This window comes from Rousettus aegyptiacus, unplaced genomic scaffold, assembly GCF_014176215.1.
Source record: "Rousettus aegyptiacus isolate mRouAeg1 unplaced genomic scaffold, mRouAeg1.p scaffold_m13_p_13, whole genome shotgun sequence".
NCBI lineage: Eukaryota > Metazoa > Chordata > Mammalia > Chiroptera > Pteropodidae > Rousettus > Rousettus aegyptiacus.
Window position 1 is genome coordinate 8,767,298 of NW_023416288.1, and position 20,512 is coordinate 8,787,809.

Consider the following 20,512-nt stretch of genomic DNA (forward strand, 5'->3'; position numbering starts at 1 on the left):
CTGGTTTTGGTATTGGGATAATGCTTGCCTCATAGAATGAGTGTGGAGGTATTCCCTACTACTCAATTGATGTGGGAGTCTTTAGATTCCTCTTATTTGTAACTCTATGGGCTTCTAGATGCGGATGTTTGTTTCTTTTCCCAGGCCAGGAAAATTTTCAACCATTATTTCATTAAATAAGTTTCTGCCTCTGTATTCCTCTCCTTTTCTTCTAAGATTCACTAATGCAAATTTTGATCTGCTTGATGTTGTCTCATAAGTCCCTATAGCTATATTTACTCTTTTTAATTCTTTTTCCTTTTTCCTCCTAAAATTGGATGAAACCAGTGCCCTATTTTTGAGTTTATGGATACTTTCTCCCACTGTATCTAGTTTGTTATTGAACCCCTCTCCACTGATTGTTTTTTTTTGTTTTTTGTTTTTTTTGTTTTTTTGTTTTTTTTGGTATAGTTAATACATTCTTTAGCTCTGTGACTTTTATTTGGTACTTTCTTGTGTTTTCTATGTCTTTATTAAAGTTCTCAATATTGTTCATGCATTGTTCTCCTAACCTTGGTGTGTATTTTTATGACCATTATTTTGAACTCTTTATCATGTCAATCACTCTTCTCTGTTTCATTAAGGTCTGTTGTGGAATTTTATCTTATTATTTTATTTAGGGCATATTTTCTGTTTCTTGATTTCCTTGACTCTCTGTGTTGGTTTCTGTGCATTATATAAAATACCCATCTCTACAAATCTTGAAGTGGTATTTCTTGGTAGTTCCCAGTAGTTGAGGGCGCGCCAATACCTGTCATTGTTGCATTGTTGTGTGTGTGTGTGTGTGTGTGTGTGTGTGTGTGTGTGTGTGTCTGTTGGTGGGGAAGGATCTCAGTTAGCATCTAGATTCAGGCTGAATGGAGGCTGAAGCAAAAGCAAGCAGCTTTTAAAGTATGCAAATAAATCTCTTTCAGGGAAAGACTGGGAGATGGGCATTTCTGTCTGCTCTCTCTGCACTGAGCCTTGAGGGGTGTAGAGGGCAGTGTTAAAGAACTATTCATTTGCTACAGTCCTGTAGTACCTGTAAATGCCAGTCCTGCTGGCCTCCAGAGCAAAGTGATAAAAGGGTGCATCATTAGGGCAACAAACAGCCTTATAAGTCGGGATGCCAGATATATTTGTAAGCTCTTCTAAGAGAGACACCACTGAACTGAAGGTGGTCAGAAGATGAACACAAAAACATCACCTACTGCATGCTGGTCTTCCAGAGAGGATCCCAGTCAGCTTCTAAATGTGCTAAATTAGAAGCCTTACCCTCATGCAATAAGCTTTTAAAGTGTGCAAATATCTTCTGTCAGGGAAAGAAAGGAGGGCATTTCTGACTGTTCCCTCCTCCTTGAGCCCTGGGAGGAGATACATGATGAGTCCTCATGGGCCCATTAAGAATTCTTCGTTTACTGTAGTCTTGTGGGTCTCCTGGATGTAAGCCCCTAATGACTTTGATAGCTAGGTGTTTCAAGCCCCATCTTGAAGGTGGAAGTCTTAAAAGTTGGGGTGCTAGATATTCAGTTTAAACCCTTCACTCCTCAGGAGGAACCTGGAAGTTGCAAGTTCCTTCTTGTTTTTATTTTTCTGTGTCAGGTGTGGAGGGTATAGTGATAGTGTGTCTCATCCTTTCTTACTTGTTTTGATGTGGGTATTTTCTTGTTTACCCAATGTGCAGGAGTCACTCAGCTAAATTTATTTCAGAGGGAGTTACTCCGTTTATAAGTGTAGGTTTGGTGTGTCTATGGAGTGAGATAAGTTTGGGGCCTCCTAGTTCACCACCTTGGACCAGAACCTTTATAACTTACATTTTCCTATCTTTAGCTCTGAATTCTCCTCTGATCTCCAGGTTTATTGATCTCTACCACCTCTCCATTAACATGTCTTAGAAAGACCTCAAACACCCCAAAACATTATTTTTCTAAATGACACTTTTAGGAGTAGTGGATCAAGTCAAAGACAAGTCATCTGTGATTCCTTCCTTTTTCTCACATCTAATCCATCAGCATGTCTTAATAACTGGAGTCTTAATAACTCCAGCTTCAAAATATATCACCAAACCTACTACTTCTCACTACCTCATACTCAGGTCACCATCACTTCTTGCCTACAGTCCTGCAAAAGCTGCCTCATTGTTTCTACTCTTGCCCTTTTACCATCTTTTCTCCAAAAAGCATTCTTCTAAAAGCCATAAATAAAATCCTTTCACTCCCTTCTTGAAATTTCTTATCACTTCAGAACGAAATACAAATTTCTTAACCAGATGTGCTCCTTTTATCCTATAAAGACTTATGCTGTCTCTCCATCCTCTTGTATTCTTCTTCCCTTCCGCACCACTCACTCGGCTCCAATAAAACTGGCTTCCCCAGCAACAGGTCAAGGTGTTTACTATCTAAGGGCCTTTGAACTTATTCTTCTCTTCGTTCAAATATTTTTTCCTCTAAGTAGGGTAGCCAGATAAAGAACAAGGTGCTCGGTTATATTTAAATTTCAGATTAAAAAATATATATTTTAGTTTAAATATAGGTCAAATATCTAACAAAAGAACAGCAGCCTGATATACAGTAGATGTACATTGAGTACTTGATAAATGAATAGTTGGTACTCAGTAAAGTAGCACATATATTTATTGTTTAGAGACACTGCAAACATAAAATACTAACTTAAAGGCTCCTCAGTCCTAATTAATTACTAATTTGATGGAATGGAAAGCTAACACACAAACAAGATCCATTAATGTATTAAGAATATACTTTGTCCAATAAATTCTTATTAACATGATATACATTTTTATATTTTGGAAATATCTTATGAAAAAAAAATATTCTCTCTGGCTTCATTCCATTGTTTTTATATTTTTCGTGTTTTTTTTTTTTTTTTTTTTCCTTTAGTTTCATTTCTACTGTGTGATGATGAGATAGGTTTGTTTCAGTCTGGGAGGTGGTAGCTTAGAAAGTTATTCAGAATCCCTGAAGTCTGTAAGTTGATTCACACTGAAAAATCTGCCTCTTCAGTTTCCTGATCATAGTTTCTCATGTGTTTTGCATGGGCAGCCACCTATACCAAGACTTGAAATTATTCGTGAAAATAAATTATGAGCTACATTCTAAAAATATTTAAGTCACAAATGCACAGATATGAGAGAAACTTCAGCATTTTTCTGTCTTAAAGGGACCAAAATCCCGTTAATACCATGACTATACTGATTTTTAAAGTTGCTGTAGTAGAAAATAACTGATTGGTATCTGGTTTCAGTTTGACACATTAAAATTGAAAAAAGATACAGTGCAAATATTATATATACTTATTTTAAAATATGATAATTTTATTAGATTTATATTTTAATAAATCTTGACATTATAATAAAGATATGATAATTTTATTAGATTTATATCTTAATAAATCTTGACATTATAATAAAGATATTATAGAGAAATCCTCATTTGTTTTCTTTTTAATTACTCATTAAAAGAAAAGACAATCTATAGTTATATTCATATCATCATACTTTTTGAGACCATGTATAAACACTAGTAGCTAAAATCTCTTCAATTTTCCTTTGTTGAAAAGTATTAATAAGCCCTCACTCTGCCTTTCTTTCCCCAACCAGAACCTAGGGTAACTAACTGCATGTAATAAAAGCACATTAATTTTTAATTTATTTAAATAAATTTAGAAATAAATTTTCCCAAGAGAAAATTTTTCTGGTGATTTGGCTAACAAGTTTTTGCTCTTTCTTTTCTAAATTATAGTCATCATTAAATTTCCTTCAAAAGTCAAATCACTGGTGGAGATATCCACTGAATAATGTCTATCTTTTGGAATAAGACAGGTCTGTTCTTAAAGTCACTCACAGCAGTTTCAAAGAAAATTGATATTTAAAATTACTCAGGCAGGTGGATACTATGCTGTAACTCTTGTATTAGGAATAAAATTCCTAATAAAAATTTTTTTCTCTTACATAGCACCTTAACACACCACAGTTACTTGTGAGGTAAGTAGCATATTTGTTCAATAATTTAAATGTATGTTTAAATATATACATATACACACATTTCTGCATATGCATTCTTCATGTATTCAATAATGTATTTTTATAAATTAGTTTTGCATAAAATAATAAATTTTCTCAATGGCACATATTATTGCTTGCTTTACTTCCTTTTATAAACAAACTTTAGCTTGATATTTTATGTTTTTAGTTTTTTTTCTTCTTTACCATTTAAGTCTTTAGAAAGCTCTTGTCAAAAGGTCTCATTTGAACACTTGTGTTCTGATGAAGTCCTCATGGTTCGGGGCTTTATAATTACATATCTATATACTATCATTTTTGGACTCCACAGGGTATAAGAAGCCTATCTTTAGACAGAGTCACTCTTTAAATGCTTAGACAGATATCGTCCTTTAGAAGGTGACACCATCATCCCAGCTTTCTTGTGAGCAGGATCTAATCCACCAGAAATTAGCCATACTAACAATGAAGCTTAGACTTTGACCTTTATTGGTCCTCAATGTGGAAACAACTGCCAACTAACCTTATGGTGTTTTTCTTTTTTAATATTTTGTTGTTTTTTTTCTAACTTTCTATTGTTTCAGAGAAAATACTGCCTTTGATGTCATCATAGCAACACTCAAATTGCATAGACTAGATTCACTGTTCCACACTGATAAATATGTTTTTAAACATCGAACCCAAGTCTTGTTAATGTAAAGTATATGCCATCTACATCATGTCCTCAACACTATCCATTGTATATCCCTCAAAGACACAATATCAAGGAATCCTAGATGTGCTCCTTTCATCCTTTGAAAATTATTTTATTAAAATATTTTAATCTCATCCAGCTCAGTCCACAGTGATATTTATTTTCTTAGTAAATTTATAGTTATGGTGAGAAAGAAAAATATCATAGGAAAATTCAAAATCATATTTTTGAAGGTCTTAGATTAACGAAAATTAATTCACTGTTACCTATGGATTTTTAAGGTAAAAGCAAAATGGGAAGTGACCTATTCAAAAAAATAGTTGACATGCATTTTTGCATTTACTTGGTACACTATAAATCTTATTTAAAAATTCTGTGACTGAAAAGTAAACTTTTGAAAATATAGGAAACTTTATATTATTGTGCATCTGTATAATATATAGTATTTTTTTTTACTCTTAAGCTTTAGTTTATTTCTACTATAATCACAAAAAGGGAAGTATAGAAAATATGATTTTATAACACTTTTAATATGTAAATAGTATATGATTACCTATGTAATCTTTAAGGGACCAATTCTTTAAAGGATCAATGATATTTCAAATCGCTACCTATATTATCAATTAAAACGGATGTTCATAGAGAGGGATTATTTAATTTTAGTATTTTACTGAGTATTTATTGAGCTACGTTTCCTTCACGTGCAATGTTTTGCTGTGAAAACAATTTTTATTTTCCCAGAACAAATTTGATTGTTTCCAAAACTTCCTGTGCTAGTCTACCTTTTTCCCCCTCTCATAAGCTCACTCCATTCAAAGTAATGGCCACATCCCCATCTAGTGGTTTCCTAATCAATGAATATCTGGACAACAATGAAGAAATAACACAACAAAAGTTGCTTTAGCAACAATCATGGTGATTCCAGAGCATCAGAAAAGAAATGGCAAGAGTATACATGGAACCCAGAACACACTCACTCAGGCCCTAAAACATCTATTTAGTTGTATTCATTATATAATTCAGAAGTTTGTCAAAAGCTTAATAAATAATAATTTCGCCCTAGATAATGTAAGCAATATTAAGTAAAGTTAACTTAGAAATTCAAAGCACTTATACTAAAATATTTCAATAAGAACATCAATATTTTGGTTCTATAAATCTAAAATATTGTTTAAAGCATATTTGTTTATATACAAAAAGAAAAATTAGAATGAGTTATAAAGTAATGTGTGATAAAACTGAAAAGGTTCATTAATTTTATGTTAGCATCTTTTAAAAATAAGTTGAGATGACTAGCTCTAATAACTGTGCTTAGGCTATTTCTCTTTAGTAGATATCACGAAGCATGTATATTTTTTTTATCCACACTGACTTAATCTTTATAAAAACCCTATGGAAAATATTGATTTTAAAATAACTATAGGATGTTGTGATGTTCTGTTTAAGAAATTATTTACAAAACAACACCAGTACTGGGATTTTAATTACCTGGTTTCAGGACAGTTGTTATAGTGCATTTAGGGATATGAATTATTATTTTTTTTAAATTTCAAGCCAAACACAAAATGAAGAAAAATTAGAGAAAGTGACTGACCATCCACACCACATGAAAACTTGCAGTAAAATGAAGATAGGAGCTGACATCATGGTACAGGCACGACTCGTTGTGCATATAAGTTGATCCTATTAATAACGGGCAAAGTAGCAAGTACAGGAAAGGAAAGAAAACACAGAAAAGAAGACATACAAGATGAGATTTCATGCAATTTGCTGGCAGTTAGCAGTTTACGTGAGCCTCCATCCAGAGCAGATTCACAGTGACCATTGCAAATAAGCATTACCAAAATATTCCACTGCTAAAGAAACACAAGACATTATTAGCACATTAAGCTACTGAGCAAGAGTTGTACTTTCACACACAATCCACTGTGTAATTTACAGGAACTTGAATTAGAAATTTTGGTCTTAGTCAAACATTTTTTGGTGCTGTGAGCAAAGATAGTCGTTGAGGGAGAGCATATTTTGAGTAATAGGGCTTTTATATGATCTTTTAAGTTCATCTGAATGAATTTAACCTCAGTCTTTGGTGGCAAATAGTTGATGAGTAAAGTTTTCCCTAATGAGCAACACTACCCTCGAGCCCACATGCGACATTCTTTGGGGAATGATGTGACATGTGCAAAGCTCCTAAGGTGCAGTAGATAAAGCAACAGAAGTCCTCATATTTGAATTATAAGTCTAACTAGGTAAAATGAAAAACAAAAACAAAAATAAAAACAAAAACAATTAGCTGCAACTTCAAATCACTTTCCCCATCAACAAGGAATAATTGATAATTTTCACAGAGATAACTGAGGTTAATCTGCTAAAACATCTTGCTCTTTTTAGCCTTTTTGCTATCACTATTTTATTTCTTCTTTGCTCCAATTTTAATTTATATCATCTAATTGCATAGTATGTATCTATGAAAATGCCTTATTCTTTCTGGGACAAATGTGGCTATGTTTATTGGAGTAAATAAGCACATAATAGGCAAGTCTATTCTAAACAAATACATAATAACCTCTATAAAGGCACATTAATTAATAGATGATCTGGCATATTTTTTTGAATAAACAATTCCTAAGATAATAATGCTCTGTTTGCATGCTCATTAGTGTGTGTAAGCCACTTAATGCAAAGGCACACCTTGAAGAATTAGAGAATTGAGGAATATTATATTGAAAATTAGTTTTAAATGTGGGCAGGCATTCTGCGGCCTTCATTTTAGAATAGTTTCTTAATTATAGTAATTTTAAAAGCATAAAGCTGATTACAGACACAGTAAGTCAGAATAGTGTTCATAAGAGAAAGACAGCTGACCTATAGGAAAATTAGTAGTTGTGTTTAAATAACATACATTAAATGTGCTTTGTAAAATTTTATCAACTTAGGGTGGTTCCACAGAGTAGTGGTTAGCACATCTGCTTTACATTCAGAAGGTCGTGGGTTCAAGCCCCAGTGGTGCCCCACCCAGGCCCTGGGTGCACCCCTGGTGCACAACATGAGTGTGTGGCAGGAGACACTCTACTTCCAGAGATCCATTTCTTAAGGGGAGACTGCAACCAGGGGTGGAAGGGGAATTAAAAAAAAAAATTAAAATTTTATCAACTTAACCCTGCATGACTGATGTAGTCTAATTTTGAACAACAATTAATACAATTAAGAAGAATAAAACAAATCAACCTAACCCTGTGTGACTGACCTGGTCTAATTTCAAACAATGTACAAATTAATATACATAAGAGAAATAATGTGATAGATTCAGAAATCATGTAAAACAAGGTAGAATTATAAGATAATAAAACAACAGAATGTTTAACAGGTTTTTAAAATACATTAAATAAGGACTACACACAAACTAATAAAAATAACTTACATCTTCAAGATTGGAATGTAAATGAAGGTAGGCAACTCATATTCCATAAATAATAATTATTGCCAGTTACTATTTATTAGTCTTTAAAATCATCAGATTTATAATCTTAGACTATTAGTAAATTGATTGGAATTATGTTTGAAAGTACAATTTCTGTGGGAAGGACAGATAGAAGAAGCAACTGTTAAGCTTATGCTAACCATGAAAAATATTGAAATGAAAAATCTATTTACCAGCAAGTCCATCATGTTAATGAGCAACACTATGGTTCAGACATTATGTTTGAATTAAAATTGCAATTTGTCTCAAATTCTTGTGGACAATGACCACTGAGCTATAGTATTTTAATATAGTAAACATTTGGTCTTACCAAGACATTGTTATCAAAGCAGACATCAGGCCCTTTTCGGTATCTGGGTTGCTTAACCATGTCACAGGGATCTGGACCATCAGCTAAAGAAACTTGTTAAGGAATATGAAGTTACTTTTTGTCACACAATTAAAAAAGACAATGCTATGTATTTATTTCCCAGAGAGAGTAAGAGATAATTACTCTAGTCCAACACAATCAGTTTAAGGACTTAACAATTTAAGGAACTAAAATGCCACAAATTTTCTCTTGTCAGAATAGGGGCTGCATGAAGAGATCAATTTTTTTTTTTTAAATTTTTACTGGTCCCTGGCTTTTAGCAAGTACTGAATAAGTATTTGTAGCATATAAGTGGATGAAATGCACAAATAATGCTGAGTATAAGACAGGGTCATACTTGTAAAGCAGCATAAGGGACTACCTGGGTACATCATGTTTAGATAGAAACATAAACAAATTCCTAATAATAAATGTCAATTCCAAATATAGATGAGAAACTTATTTTTCCCCCCAAAACAGCAGAGGTAAATGCAAAAGTATAGGCACTCTATAGAACCTCTGCCTACAATGCTTTAATAGTCATTACATGTCATTTCCCAAATGGACCAATAGAAGTTTTAGTATTACTGCCACTGCAGTTGTAGCATGTGATAGGATGCCCTTCTTTTTTATGGCTGAATCATATTCCATTGTACATATATATCATATCTGACTCCATTTAGGCTGATTCATTACTGAAAACTTTCAAGCCAAAACACTCGTTTTTTTTTTTTTTTTCTTTCGGCCCCATGTATGGGCAAGCTGATAGGGAAGTTTGTGTATTCCCTCCTTTGGCACAGCCTGGAAGTTTGAGCCACACAAACCCCAGCCAGCGTAGGCAAGTACCTAGCGCCACTCCGTACCACCCTAAAACCCCAAGCCAGTTGCTCCTCCCTGCTCTCTCAAGCCATTTTTTGACCTCTTGGGAACATGCCACTGTTCTCTCCACAAAGCCTTATTATCAGAGTAAGACACTTTATATTCTTTTGGTGCATGTGTAGTCTTTACTGCAAACCAAATTTTGCATGAGAGATCTACTCTGCCTCTGTAGGTGATCATTCTATTCTTTTTATATGCATAAACCACATAACAAGGTTAAAAATGCATTATTTTACGATAGTTTTCCATTCCAAACTTCTCTGATGTCAAAGGATACAAGTCTGCTCTGCTTGTATGAGCAGTCGTGTGTCACAGGGACAAGTCCCTTTGCTCTCAACCATTATGAATACTAAGTTGGTGTTCATAAGTTTTTCTACATGAAAGATTCTGCAAAATAAATATTTAAAAATCACAGAATATTATCTTTTGGGAAAGAAACAGAAATCTTTCACAGATTCTTACATATTAAAATGAATGACAAAGTATGACATCTTGAAACACAAAGCATCACCAACACAAACAGTAAAACAGAATGAGAATGATTTTAGAAAATAGGTTATTGCATTTTATTTATTAGTATGCACATATTGCTTCTCTCAAATGAATACTAAAATATTGCAATAGATGTTTTAAGTGTATTTTTTAAGTGTTGGTCTTCAATGCAAAATAAGCACTCTTTAGCTGTTGAAAGTCATAGTAAAAGTGCTTTATTTTACATGTTTAGGAATTGTGGTATTTATCACTGTAAATATGCCAAAGTTGCCTTATTTTACAGACGAGGACACTAGGAGCACAAAAATAGCTAAGCATCTTGCCCAAGCTAATAGCAGAGAAGTCTAAATCAGTGCTACTCAGCAAACTTCTGTGAAGGTGGAAATGTTTTCTGCTTTATCCAATATGGTGAGCACCTGAAATATCCAATATTGAGCACCTGAAATGAGACCACTGTGTTTGAGGCACAAAATTTTAATATTAATTGTAATTGATAATTGAAAGAGCCACCTGTGGTGGTAACTACTGAATTGGACAACACAGATATAGACAAAATCAAGGGCTTTAAATTTCATGCATTATTTTCCCCACATCTTAAGTTGCTTCTGCCTTCTTTGCAACCATGATAAAAATTTAAATGTAATTGCTTTATAATTTCCAAAGAAATAGGATTTTCTTGTGTTTTTTTCCTCATTGAACCTGGGACATGAGGATAAAGCAAATTAAAAGAAACTATGATTTAACTTAATATCTTGATTATATTGATCTTTACGATTTAACTTAGACAATGTTTAAAGTACACATTGCTATTATAGGACATCAATTAATGAAAGGACAAAGGACTCTGAAACTCTTTCTGATATACCCATTAAACATACTACAATGTTGTTTCCCGAAGTTGATAGCCTAATACTTAATCTTTACACAAGGTGGTCTGTATTTGCTGAGTTCTTCTCTAATTCTCTTCCCCTTTCCTCTACTTCTCACTAGGACATAGAGGTTTGTTAAAGTAAGTCCTAAAACCATATTGACCATGTCTATTAGTTTCAGTTAACTCATTCCTGAAAATATTTTTTTAACTCTTCTAATACTTTTTTTCTGAATCCCTAGCAACTAACTATTCCAGCCCTTTTACATGCTCTGATTACCTACCTCCTCATATTTCTTCACTATGTTAACATTTCTTCTAGAATAACCTGCCCTAAGTTGCTCAAAACAGAGTATCACAACTCTGCCTTTTAAGCTGGGCATTTCTGCTCTGTTCTCAGGCATCCTATGACATGGATTATTACTTTCCTCTCAAAACTTCAAAAATCCTCACCTTGCCTGTCTCCTCTAACCATTATAATAAAATTAAATTCTCCGCCTCTTCAAAAAATTTTCAGGATGTTTTATGACTAACAGTAACTGTGACCTTAGGAAACGATATTTTCTCCTAGTTCTTTCAGTTTCAAATCAAATATATCTTCAATTATAAATTTTAATGAAGACTAGAAGTAAAACACACACCCTCAGAAAAAAAGTCATGTATTTGGCTAACAATTACTTAGAACTACTAATGTAATTAATCTTAATCTTATTAGAATAAATATAATTCTGCAACTTTATATTAGAAACATTTTAATGAGTTCTTTTAGACCAAAAAATACATTCAAATACAATTGAATTTCTCTATGTTCTGCCTAAAAGTAGGTATGAATTTCTTGATCTATAATACTGCAGTCAAAAGAATTATTCAAAGTTAAAATTAATTTAAAAATTTTTTAAATTTAAAAACCTACAGAGAAAGTGAAGATCGCTGATGTTTTCAACATAAAACAGTTACTCATATCTCTCAGGCTCGACTGACAATCTCTCTTATTTTCCATAAAGATTATACATGTGAATACAATTTCTTAGTGAAATAGGTCTAGTCCAGAAATGAAGAAACAAATTACCTGGAACAGTTTCCGCAGTCTAATACACCACTGAATGATTTACTATCATTATCAAAAAAATACTGTGTTTGTTCAGTAATGCAACTCTGTTTTGACAGAGAGGCTGTAAAGTCATCGTCTTCCATCTCAACTGTGGGGGAAAGAAAGACCATCATCATGACGAGGCACTACAGACACTCCCCCAGTGCCCTCATTTCTCACAGAGCAAAACAAATATATAAGATCAGGCACCTGAATTGGCTTGTTTACTGCTGTGTAATATAATGGCAGACCCTAACCGGTGACCAATAAATATCAGCAGAATATGTTAATTCAAATATATAACAGCCATAAAATAGAGTCCACTATGACACAGGGAAGTTTCTAAAACATTAGGAAAGTTTTGACAAAACGATTTCAACCTACAAGTCTCTCTCACACACACACAAGCATACACTTTCTCATTGAGTTTCTTGAACTCTGCATATCCCAAAGTAAAATTTTAATTGTTATTGTGACAATATCTGAACATTTACATACCTGCTTCAAGAAGTCGTGGAAAGGTCAAACTTAAGAGAAATTGCTGTAGAATAGACCTGAATTTTAAATATAAACAAATATTGATAAAAATCTAATTTATTTTATAAATTATATAATAAAAACCTGCACATTTTTGTGTATACACATAAACACATTTCTTTTTCATCTTTTTTTTTGGAAAAAATGTGAATTTTCTAATAAAAAGTTTAGGAGCCATTTTCATATAAATATTTCTTAAATTATATAAAACATTGTAAATAAACATTTTTCTGTTAAAGAAGTCATAAAGTTATATGTGTTTAGGACCAAGTGAGCAACACATATGTGTTAAGAGGCCTATGATGAAATGAGATTGTGAAGAAGAGGTTAACTTTCAGAGAGAGAATGTCAATATTTCATTTCAGAGTTTCACATTTAGTATTTTCTCCTTGTTTTAGTTTTTAAAACTCTGTGGTAGAAGAAAAATTCCAAAAAACAAACAAAAATGACTTTTAGCCACAGTTTACAAACCATTTACTTCACAATATAGACTATATTTGTAAATATATAATGTGGTATTCATGAAATAAAATATATACATTGTATATAGAGCATATGGCATTTTTCAGTTTTATTATAAATGACAACTGAGCCAAATATTAGTATAGAATCATCTGGAACCGAGTTTAGTTTAAAAAAAACAAAAGGCAAGGGGTGGGTGGAAGGTGGGGAGGAGGAATATATTCTGTCCAGAAAATAACACAAAGGCAATCAAGTATTTCAGGATCACTATGAGATTTAGGAAACAAATATAGATTAATATATAAATGTTATTGCCATGACAGAAAGCACCATTTGCACATTTTTTTTCAGAAAAAAATAGGACTTTTAATCTATACTCTTTGCCACTTTACAAGCATTTAATTTTAGCTAGAAAAGCATCAACATCAACTGAATGTTAGAGATTAACCTACATGGAAAAACGTTTGAACAATATGGTAGGGCATTGATACAAAAGAAACATAGGCAGGAAGGAAATATGAAAGAAAAGGAGGGAGAGAATGGATTCCAGATACAACAGGAGCTTTAGTTATTTTACTGACTAGAACCAAACAAGGACAAATTTTATCTTCCGGACTTTCATAGTTTCTCCCTAAGCAGTTTAAATGTCTTTTTTTCATAGGTGGCAGGGTATAGGTGAGGGGATGAAAGAGGAAGGAGGAGGGAATCAATGAAAAGAAAGATTTAGATCTATTTCAGCAATATGATGCCTCTAAAACTATGCCGGCCTCTGTATAAATAGTAAAGAAGTAGAAAGATAAGTCATGCCGTGAATTCGGTCAATGAAGACACCTGATTTGGATACTGAAGGCAATAAAGAATAGGGATCAATATACCTAAAATGTAAGGAATTATATATAAGAAAAAAAAAAACACAAATGAAAATAGCTTCAACAGATCCATAAGAAAAAGAAGCCTCTGAAGAGGCTGAAATTTACATGAGTATAACATTGTTTTCATATAAAAAAACTGAATAATTGTAACATTTTACATTGACCACTTAAGAACTATTTATAAATATAACCAATATGTGCTAAAGAAAATAGAAAAAAAAAAACTCTGATAGTAATTATTTACATGTCATGAAATTTGTATTCTCATCAAATTCTTTACTATTTCACACCATTTTCTCATTACCAATAAAAATACAATTTTGACTTACCAGGCAGCGGCAGTGGCCCACCAGCCAATGTGTAATATGTCTGCTATTGATGGCTACAAAATAGAATAAAAAAGTCATTACAGTAATCTACGCCAAGCATCCCTTGGACAGGAAGGGTGACCTGGATGTTACTGACCACGTATGCCGCGCGATGCCCCGCTCCTTGTTTCGGTGCAGCACCGGGCTCACACACTGACTGATAATCGTACGACTTGTTAAAAGCATAGACCGATATATTAATCAGGTGCCTCATCAAACTTGGATCAATTTCTCCAAAAAATCTTCCAATCTGGTACAAAAAAAGATAATAAGATAAAGTTTCAAATTAAAGTCAAATATTAACACCTTGGCCAGGACAATGAAAAGTAACAATACAAAGAAACTGTGTCCTAAAACCACTCAGGAGCTTTAAAACAAAAACAAGTACTAAACCAACATATGACACTCCAAAAGAATACACAAAAAAGTTAGGTATTCTCATTACTCAATCTCTTTATGCAATATTTGTAGAAGGAATGGACACGATTTACTAAGCATTAAAGCCACAATCAAATGTCTCCCGGGGAAAAGAAAAGTAATATAAATGAGGAAAAGTAGGTGGCACTAAAAAAAGGAAGGAACTGGTAAGGACTATGAGTTCTATCTACAGGGGCAACCTTAGGCCTAATCCTCTAGGATAATCCTAAACGCCAGCCCACGAACATTGTAGGATGTTGAGAGAGATATTCTTTTTCTTTTTTTTTAAGAGACGCCGTAAATGTAGAACTATAATTAACATCAGTTGGCAATGAACTCTACTTCGTTTCAAATCTCGTGTGGATCAAATAGCCTATGTGCTGCTAATTTCCAAATTTGAGATTAGAAACTTCCTCTGTTTCAAAACAGCCATATATTAAGTTGGACAGTATCAACTGATAAATATGTAATATGTAAAAATTTTCTAAACTTACAAGAGATCAAAATGAAAAAGTTCATGTAATGTTAAGATCTTTAGCTATAGGTTTTAACAGTAACTATGAGTACTAGAAAGTAAACTTAACATAAGAAAAACTAGATTTAGAATGCATTTCATAATGATTTATGTTATATTAGCACTTTATAATTTCTGACAGTAATAAAACAACTCGGCAGTTTCTATAACGACGGGAAGGAATTCTGTGATGCTGATCAGGAAAACACACTGGAAACCCTGCTTCTTCTCACTTTGGGCACATACCTGATTAGTATAATCATCATGGTTTGCCATCAAAAGAAACCCACCATCATCTAGAATCACACAATCCATTACCTATGAAAGTAAAAGAACTGTTAACACATTTTTAGGAAGGTTAGGATGTTGCATTATCATTACTCCATTATATAAAGATAATTATATTAACAAAATAGGAGAAAAATGACTATAAATTCTCAAACATATATGCTCAAGAGATTATAATGAAATAAATTAAAGGCATGCATAGATTCATATCAAATCTACCGCTACTCATCCAATTAAAATTATCAACTCAGTTTGAACAAATCATAAGAACAAATCAGAATTAATCTTTTTTCCACTCCAAGGTCATCTAAATGATTCAGGAAATGATAGATCAAAATATTTAATAATGTATAACTATTTTATTATTTTAAATGCAAGATTTTGACAAAAATATATTTTTTAAATGAATTTTAGTCACCATACTTCACAGGCTTAAAAAAAAAAGCGGCAGGCTGAGGACATTTACAACTATTTTCTATTAAAAATATTTGGTTGGCTAATTTGAGATTTCAAAGAAAAAGCAAAACAAGGAATACACTTGACTAAGAAAAAAACCATTCACGCTAAAATATAGAATCAATTTCCACCTAGTTTAGATGTTTAAATTAACCAATTTAATGATTTTTATTGTATAAAATCACAATTTAATACATTATTTTTAGAGTTGGGAACATATGCATACAAAGTCAATATAAAATGAATAAAGTACAAAAATAATTAAAATTATAGACTTATAATTTTACACAACTAGTAGTGATAAGGTGATATGAACCACTGGTTCTCTTGGAAATACACACATACATAGAGGATTAGAAGAAAATAGTGGAATTCATCCTTTTTTATTTATTCTTGGAATAATTTATCTGGTATCATTCTTAGAGCATCTTCAACTTTTGAACAAAGAAAGCCTACATTTGCTTTTTCAATTTCTCAAACACAAATAAAATAGAAAACAATGTAAAATCTAGTTCATGTTAATGGAACTTTATAATAAATTATGTGATTCTTAATCACATAATTTAACTAAATTTTTTTCTCATCACTGAAAATCCAGTGTTGAATCAATTCAGAGAAAGTGTAAAAGATGAAAGAAGCCTGCATTTATAACCAATGACACCTCAGTTAGAGACTTCCCTCCAGGAATTGAGGTAAAGATAAATAGGTACAAAAGAATCTAATGCAATTGAGATTGAAGAGAATACAGTCCATAATGATATGGCTTTTTTTATACCATGCCATAATATGTGAACATTTTAACATTTTAAAAAATAGAGTTAAGAATTAAAAGCACATAATTTAAATTCTTATCAGTGAATTAGTTCGCAACTCCATAGAATAATTTTTTTTTAGCATTCAATTAAAATTTCCTGCATCATTTTTTTATCATTAAAGTCTTAGCAAGAATATACAAGAAAAAAATAGTTAAAAAATTTAAAGAGTTTTCATACATCACTATTTCTTTTGCAGTCACAAACTGGACCAGCACACTGAAAGACAAAATATAATTATCACCTCATATTTTTTAAAAATAGGATTTTAATTATATCATATTATTGTTATAATTAGAAAACAGAGTAATTTATCTAGTCTAAAAATCAGATTAAATAGTAGTCTAATTCGTAATAAAAAATATAGCTTTACTCTTAAAATTAGACAATATCAATGAATGGATATCTAAGCTAGCATTTCAAATTATAATACTGAAATATTGTTATTTTTTACTTATTAATTGATTAAACAAAAATCTTTGAAAAAATAAAAATTCATAATTCTGTTTCAATGTCACTGTACTGAAAATTTATTTTGCTTCTGTATAAGACTTTATTTTTTACTTTCTTATTTGTATTTGAGATTATTAAGTATAGCATAAGAATTTTTTCTTAAATTATCTTACCGGATCCCTGATTGATGTTTTTGTGAAATTCTCTATCCAGGAATTTAAATCAATTTTAATTCCAACAACTGGAAAATTATAAAAGAAAAATTGCCACACTCATTAAAATATGTAGTACAATTCTTACATATCTATTTTTCCTGTCACATTTGAAAACTCCTGAGCAAGCAAGCAGATGTATAAATTTCTTGAGATTAAAAAATCTAATTTCATCTGTACATTGAAAAATTGATTCAAATTAATTTAACGCTGCAATTTTAGCTAGCTGAAGTAACTATCTGCTATATGATAAGTTAGGTAATTTGTGCAATAATATTAAATTTGGGTTAAATATAATGTTTGTTACAGAGATAGATTTCTTGGAGATTTCATTAAGAAGTAATGCTAATGGCTCTTAAACCATTACATAAACTTCATTTATATTCCAACACAGTTTCTTTATTTGCCACATCCTGGCCAAATGACTAATATACATAGTTAGCTAAAAAAAAAAAATTATAATGTTAGAAATAGCCTTGAAAATATGAGGATATTTTAAGAGGCTTCCCTAACCTCAACAATGCATGCAGCAGGTGCTTAAAAAATGTTTGTTGAAGAGTGTATAGTTGAGAGGATAAGTGGGTAGGAGAATGGGAGAATGAATGATGGACTGAGACTAATTGAATAAAAGCAATTGAGTGATCAAAGGAAGGGATGAATGAGTTAATGAGGAAGTGATGGAGTGAATCTATTTAGTTAAAACTCTGAGGGATAAAACTGCCTTCAGGAGCAGGAGGGCAATTTATACACCTTCTCAATCTGGCCTAATACATGCTCTTTGAAAAATTCAAACAATACTGAATCATACCATGAAAAAGAGAATAATAATAGTTACTTTACTGTAGTCACTCATTCCAGCCTACTTCCAATTCCCATTGATCTCAGTTTTACAAATTGTTTTGTTTCACTTGTTTTAACAAAATAAGTAATTTTTCTATTTTTTAGTTTTAAAAAATAGCTCTCTAATTTTTCTTAATAGACACATAGTTTAGATATGCCATGATTTACTTATCTTTTCCCCCAAAGATAGAAATTTAACTTTTCATGTTTGCAGTATTACAGATATTCACAACCTTGGCTGTATATTCTTTTGCATATTTGAATGTGTCTTTAGGTTAGAATTCTAGAGTGGAACTGCAAGATCAACCCAACTTTTAGAATTTTGATATATAATATTAAATTGACTCCATAAATTTGTGTCAACAGTGTATAAACATACATACTCCCTGAAAATTCCTAAGCTCCATAGAGTATCAATTTTATTTTATCAACAATGTCATTGAGAAATACTTGTATTTTATTTTTCCTGTTTTTGACTTTGCTTTAGTTGAAGCTTCCTGATGGTCTTCCTGATAAGCACTGGACACATTAAATTTTGGTTGTGCTTACCTGCAGGTTTAAGAAGTTTTCCTTGGATGTATATCTCAACAGCTTTGCTTACCATAATGCCTGATTCATAAGCACCAGGTCCACTTTCTAAAAGAAATCAAAAACAGACCTATCTAGATAAATCAAATAATATTGAATTTCTTTAAATAAGTACAGGTGGATACAACTTTACCTAAATATTCTAGCATAGATATGTTAAAAAGAGGTATGTGTCTCTTCTTTCTCTATATAACAAACTAATTAGAGGATCTATGAACTGCTTTACGTTAATTGACTTTGGGAAGTCAATTATTCAGCTTGGCTCCATCTACTTCCACAATAAAATGGATGCATGCCAAATCTCTACATCATGACATTTGCTAAAATATGGGGAAGGCTGCTGAAATGAAGTAGAAAGACTGATCTTTCCCAAACCACTTTTGCATTTTAGAAGATATATGTTCCTGGATAAAACTCTGAAATTTTCTGAACTTCAGTTTCTCCATTGGAAAATCAGGATAAATAATAGCTACCCCCCAGAGAAGTTGAGGGATTACATTAGAAAGTTTTGGGGAAAGAACATAACACAATATTTTAAAATATGGGTTATTATTAACTTCTATAAATAATATCTTTAACAAACTGATTAAAGGGTAGTAACTAATTACATTAAACAATTCATTAAACATTAGTTAATATATTTGCATTTTGAGATAAGAGATTATCTATATGTGTTTCTATGTATTATGAATGCATGTTAGATATGCTGTATCTACATTACTGGATGACTATTTCCTGTGAATGTATTTTATCTCTTAAAATAAATAGATGCTTCTGTCTTTCCAGTGTCACGTATATAGTATATGCTCAATAATGAGTATTCTGAGCAATTAACTTGCAATATATTGTTTTGGGGGAAAGCAGGTAGCAGCAATAATTTATTTTTAAAAAATTGGTAAGGCTGAATTACAAAGTAATACTTACTGTTAAAGTAGGGAGCAGTGAAAACATAATTATCATTATCGAGGCTTCTTTTATAGAAGCTGTCCTCATATGTTTCTGGGTTTTCTTGCCAATTTTCTCCAGCCCTAAGGAGGAAATGACTCATCAATTTTAATCTTTAATCTACTGATAACCTATTTTTCCCTTTATGGACAAAACTGAAGTTTACAGATATGTCTACATCTCAGGTATGTCTGAGAAAGTTAATGGTAATTAATAGGGTAAATGATACTCATTACTAAGCAAAATATCAGCCGGGAGTTATATTAAGAGTCAGAAAAGCTGACTCCTTGTTTTACTCTGTCATTTACTAGCCAGGTAATTCTTTACAAGTCAGCTAATAGGCCATTAATATTAATAAACCTGATGCCCAGCCCACTTTATGGATTGTTTATCTAAAGATAAACAGAGGTAAGATAAATGAAGAACTGTGAAAATAATGAAGTGCTATGCAAATAACAATTGTTAATTTAACTAGCTTAGCTTGCATCCACTGAGAAAAGTCTTTCTAAATCTTAGATTTTTAATATATATGATATGAAAATAGATCATTGAAGAATCATATAATAGTATTTTTTTAAAGAAATGGAATATTTTAATGTAAGTACTTTAAACAATGACTCCAATTTAATCTCTAAATAATGATCAATTTCTCTGAAGAATGGCTTCCTTATACAGTAATGTGTAGATCCTTAGAGTAGTCTTTTGTAATACACTTATTTTTACAGATGTTATTTGAACTTACTCTTTGGGATAAACTCTGGTAATCCCACCATCAGTCACAACAAACCGTGCTTTCACTCCCTTGCTGGAACAGAAGACAGAAGAGGAAATATTTTTTCAACTTACTCTTTGTAAGGCCTTA

At 31.9% G+C, this 20,512-nt stretch overlaps 1 protein-coding gene across 6 annotated transcripts in view; it reads right to left on the reverse strand.

Moving 5' to 3' along the window:
• The window catches only part of CACNA2D1 (calcium voltage-gated channel auxiliary subunit alpha2delta 1), a 449,625-nt gene that overhangs the window by 12,962 nt on the left and 416,151 nt on the right, over window positions 1-20,512 (reverse strand). For all 6 annotated transcript variants that reach the window (XM_016127273.2, XM_016127276.2, XM_016127274.2 and 3 more), the window contains 12 exons: window positions 20,393-20,455; window positions 19,630-19,733; window positions 18,667-18,753; window positions 17,239-17,306; window positions 16,793-16,831; window positions 15,303-15,374; window positions 14,223-14,375; window positions 14,087-14,139; window positions 12,385-12,440; window positions 11,866-11,995; window positions 9,714-9,823; window positions 8,519-8,601 (listed from right to left, as the gene is read on the reverse strand). In XM_016127273.2, coding sequence (XP_015982759.1) covers window positions 8,519-8,601; window positions 9,714-9,823; window positions 11,866-11,995; window positions 12,385-12,440; window positions 14,087-14,139; window positions 14,223-14,375; window positions 15,303-15,374; window positions 16,793-16,831; window positions 17,239-17,306; window positions 18,667-18,753; window positions 19,630-19,733; window positions 20,393-20,455 — 1,018 coding nt within the window. The remainder of the gene's footprint in view (window positions 1-8,518; window positions 8,602-9,713; window positions 9,824-11,865; window positions 11,996-12,384; window positions 12,441-14,086; window positions 14,140-14,222; window positions 14,376-15,302; window positions 15,375-16,792; window positions 16,832-17,238; window positions 17,307-18,666; window positions 18,754-19,629; window positions 19,734-20,392; window positions 20,456-20,512) is intronic.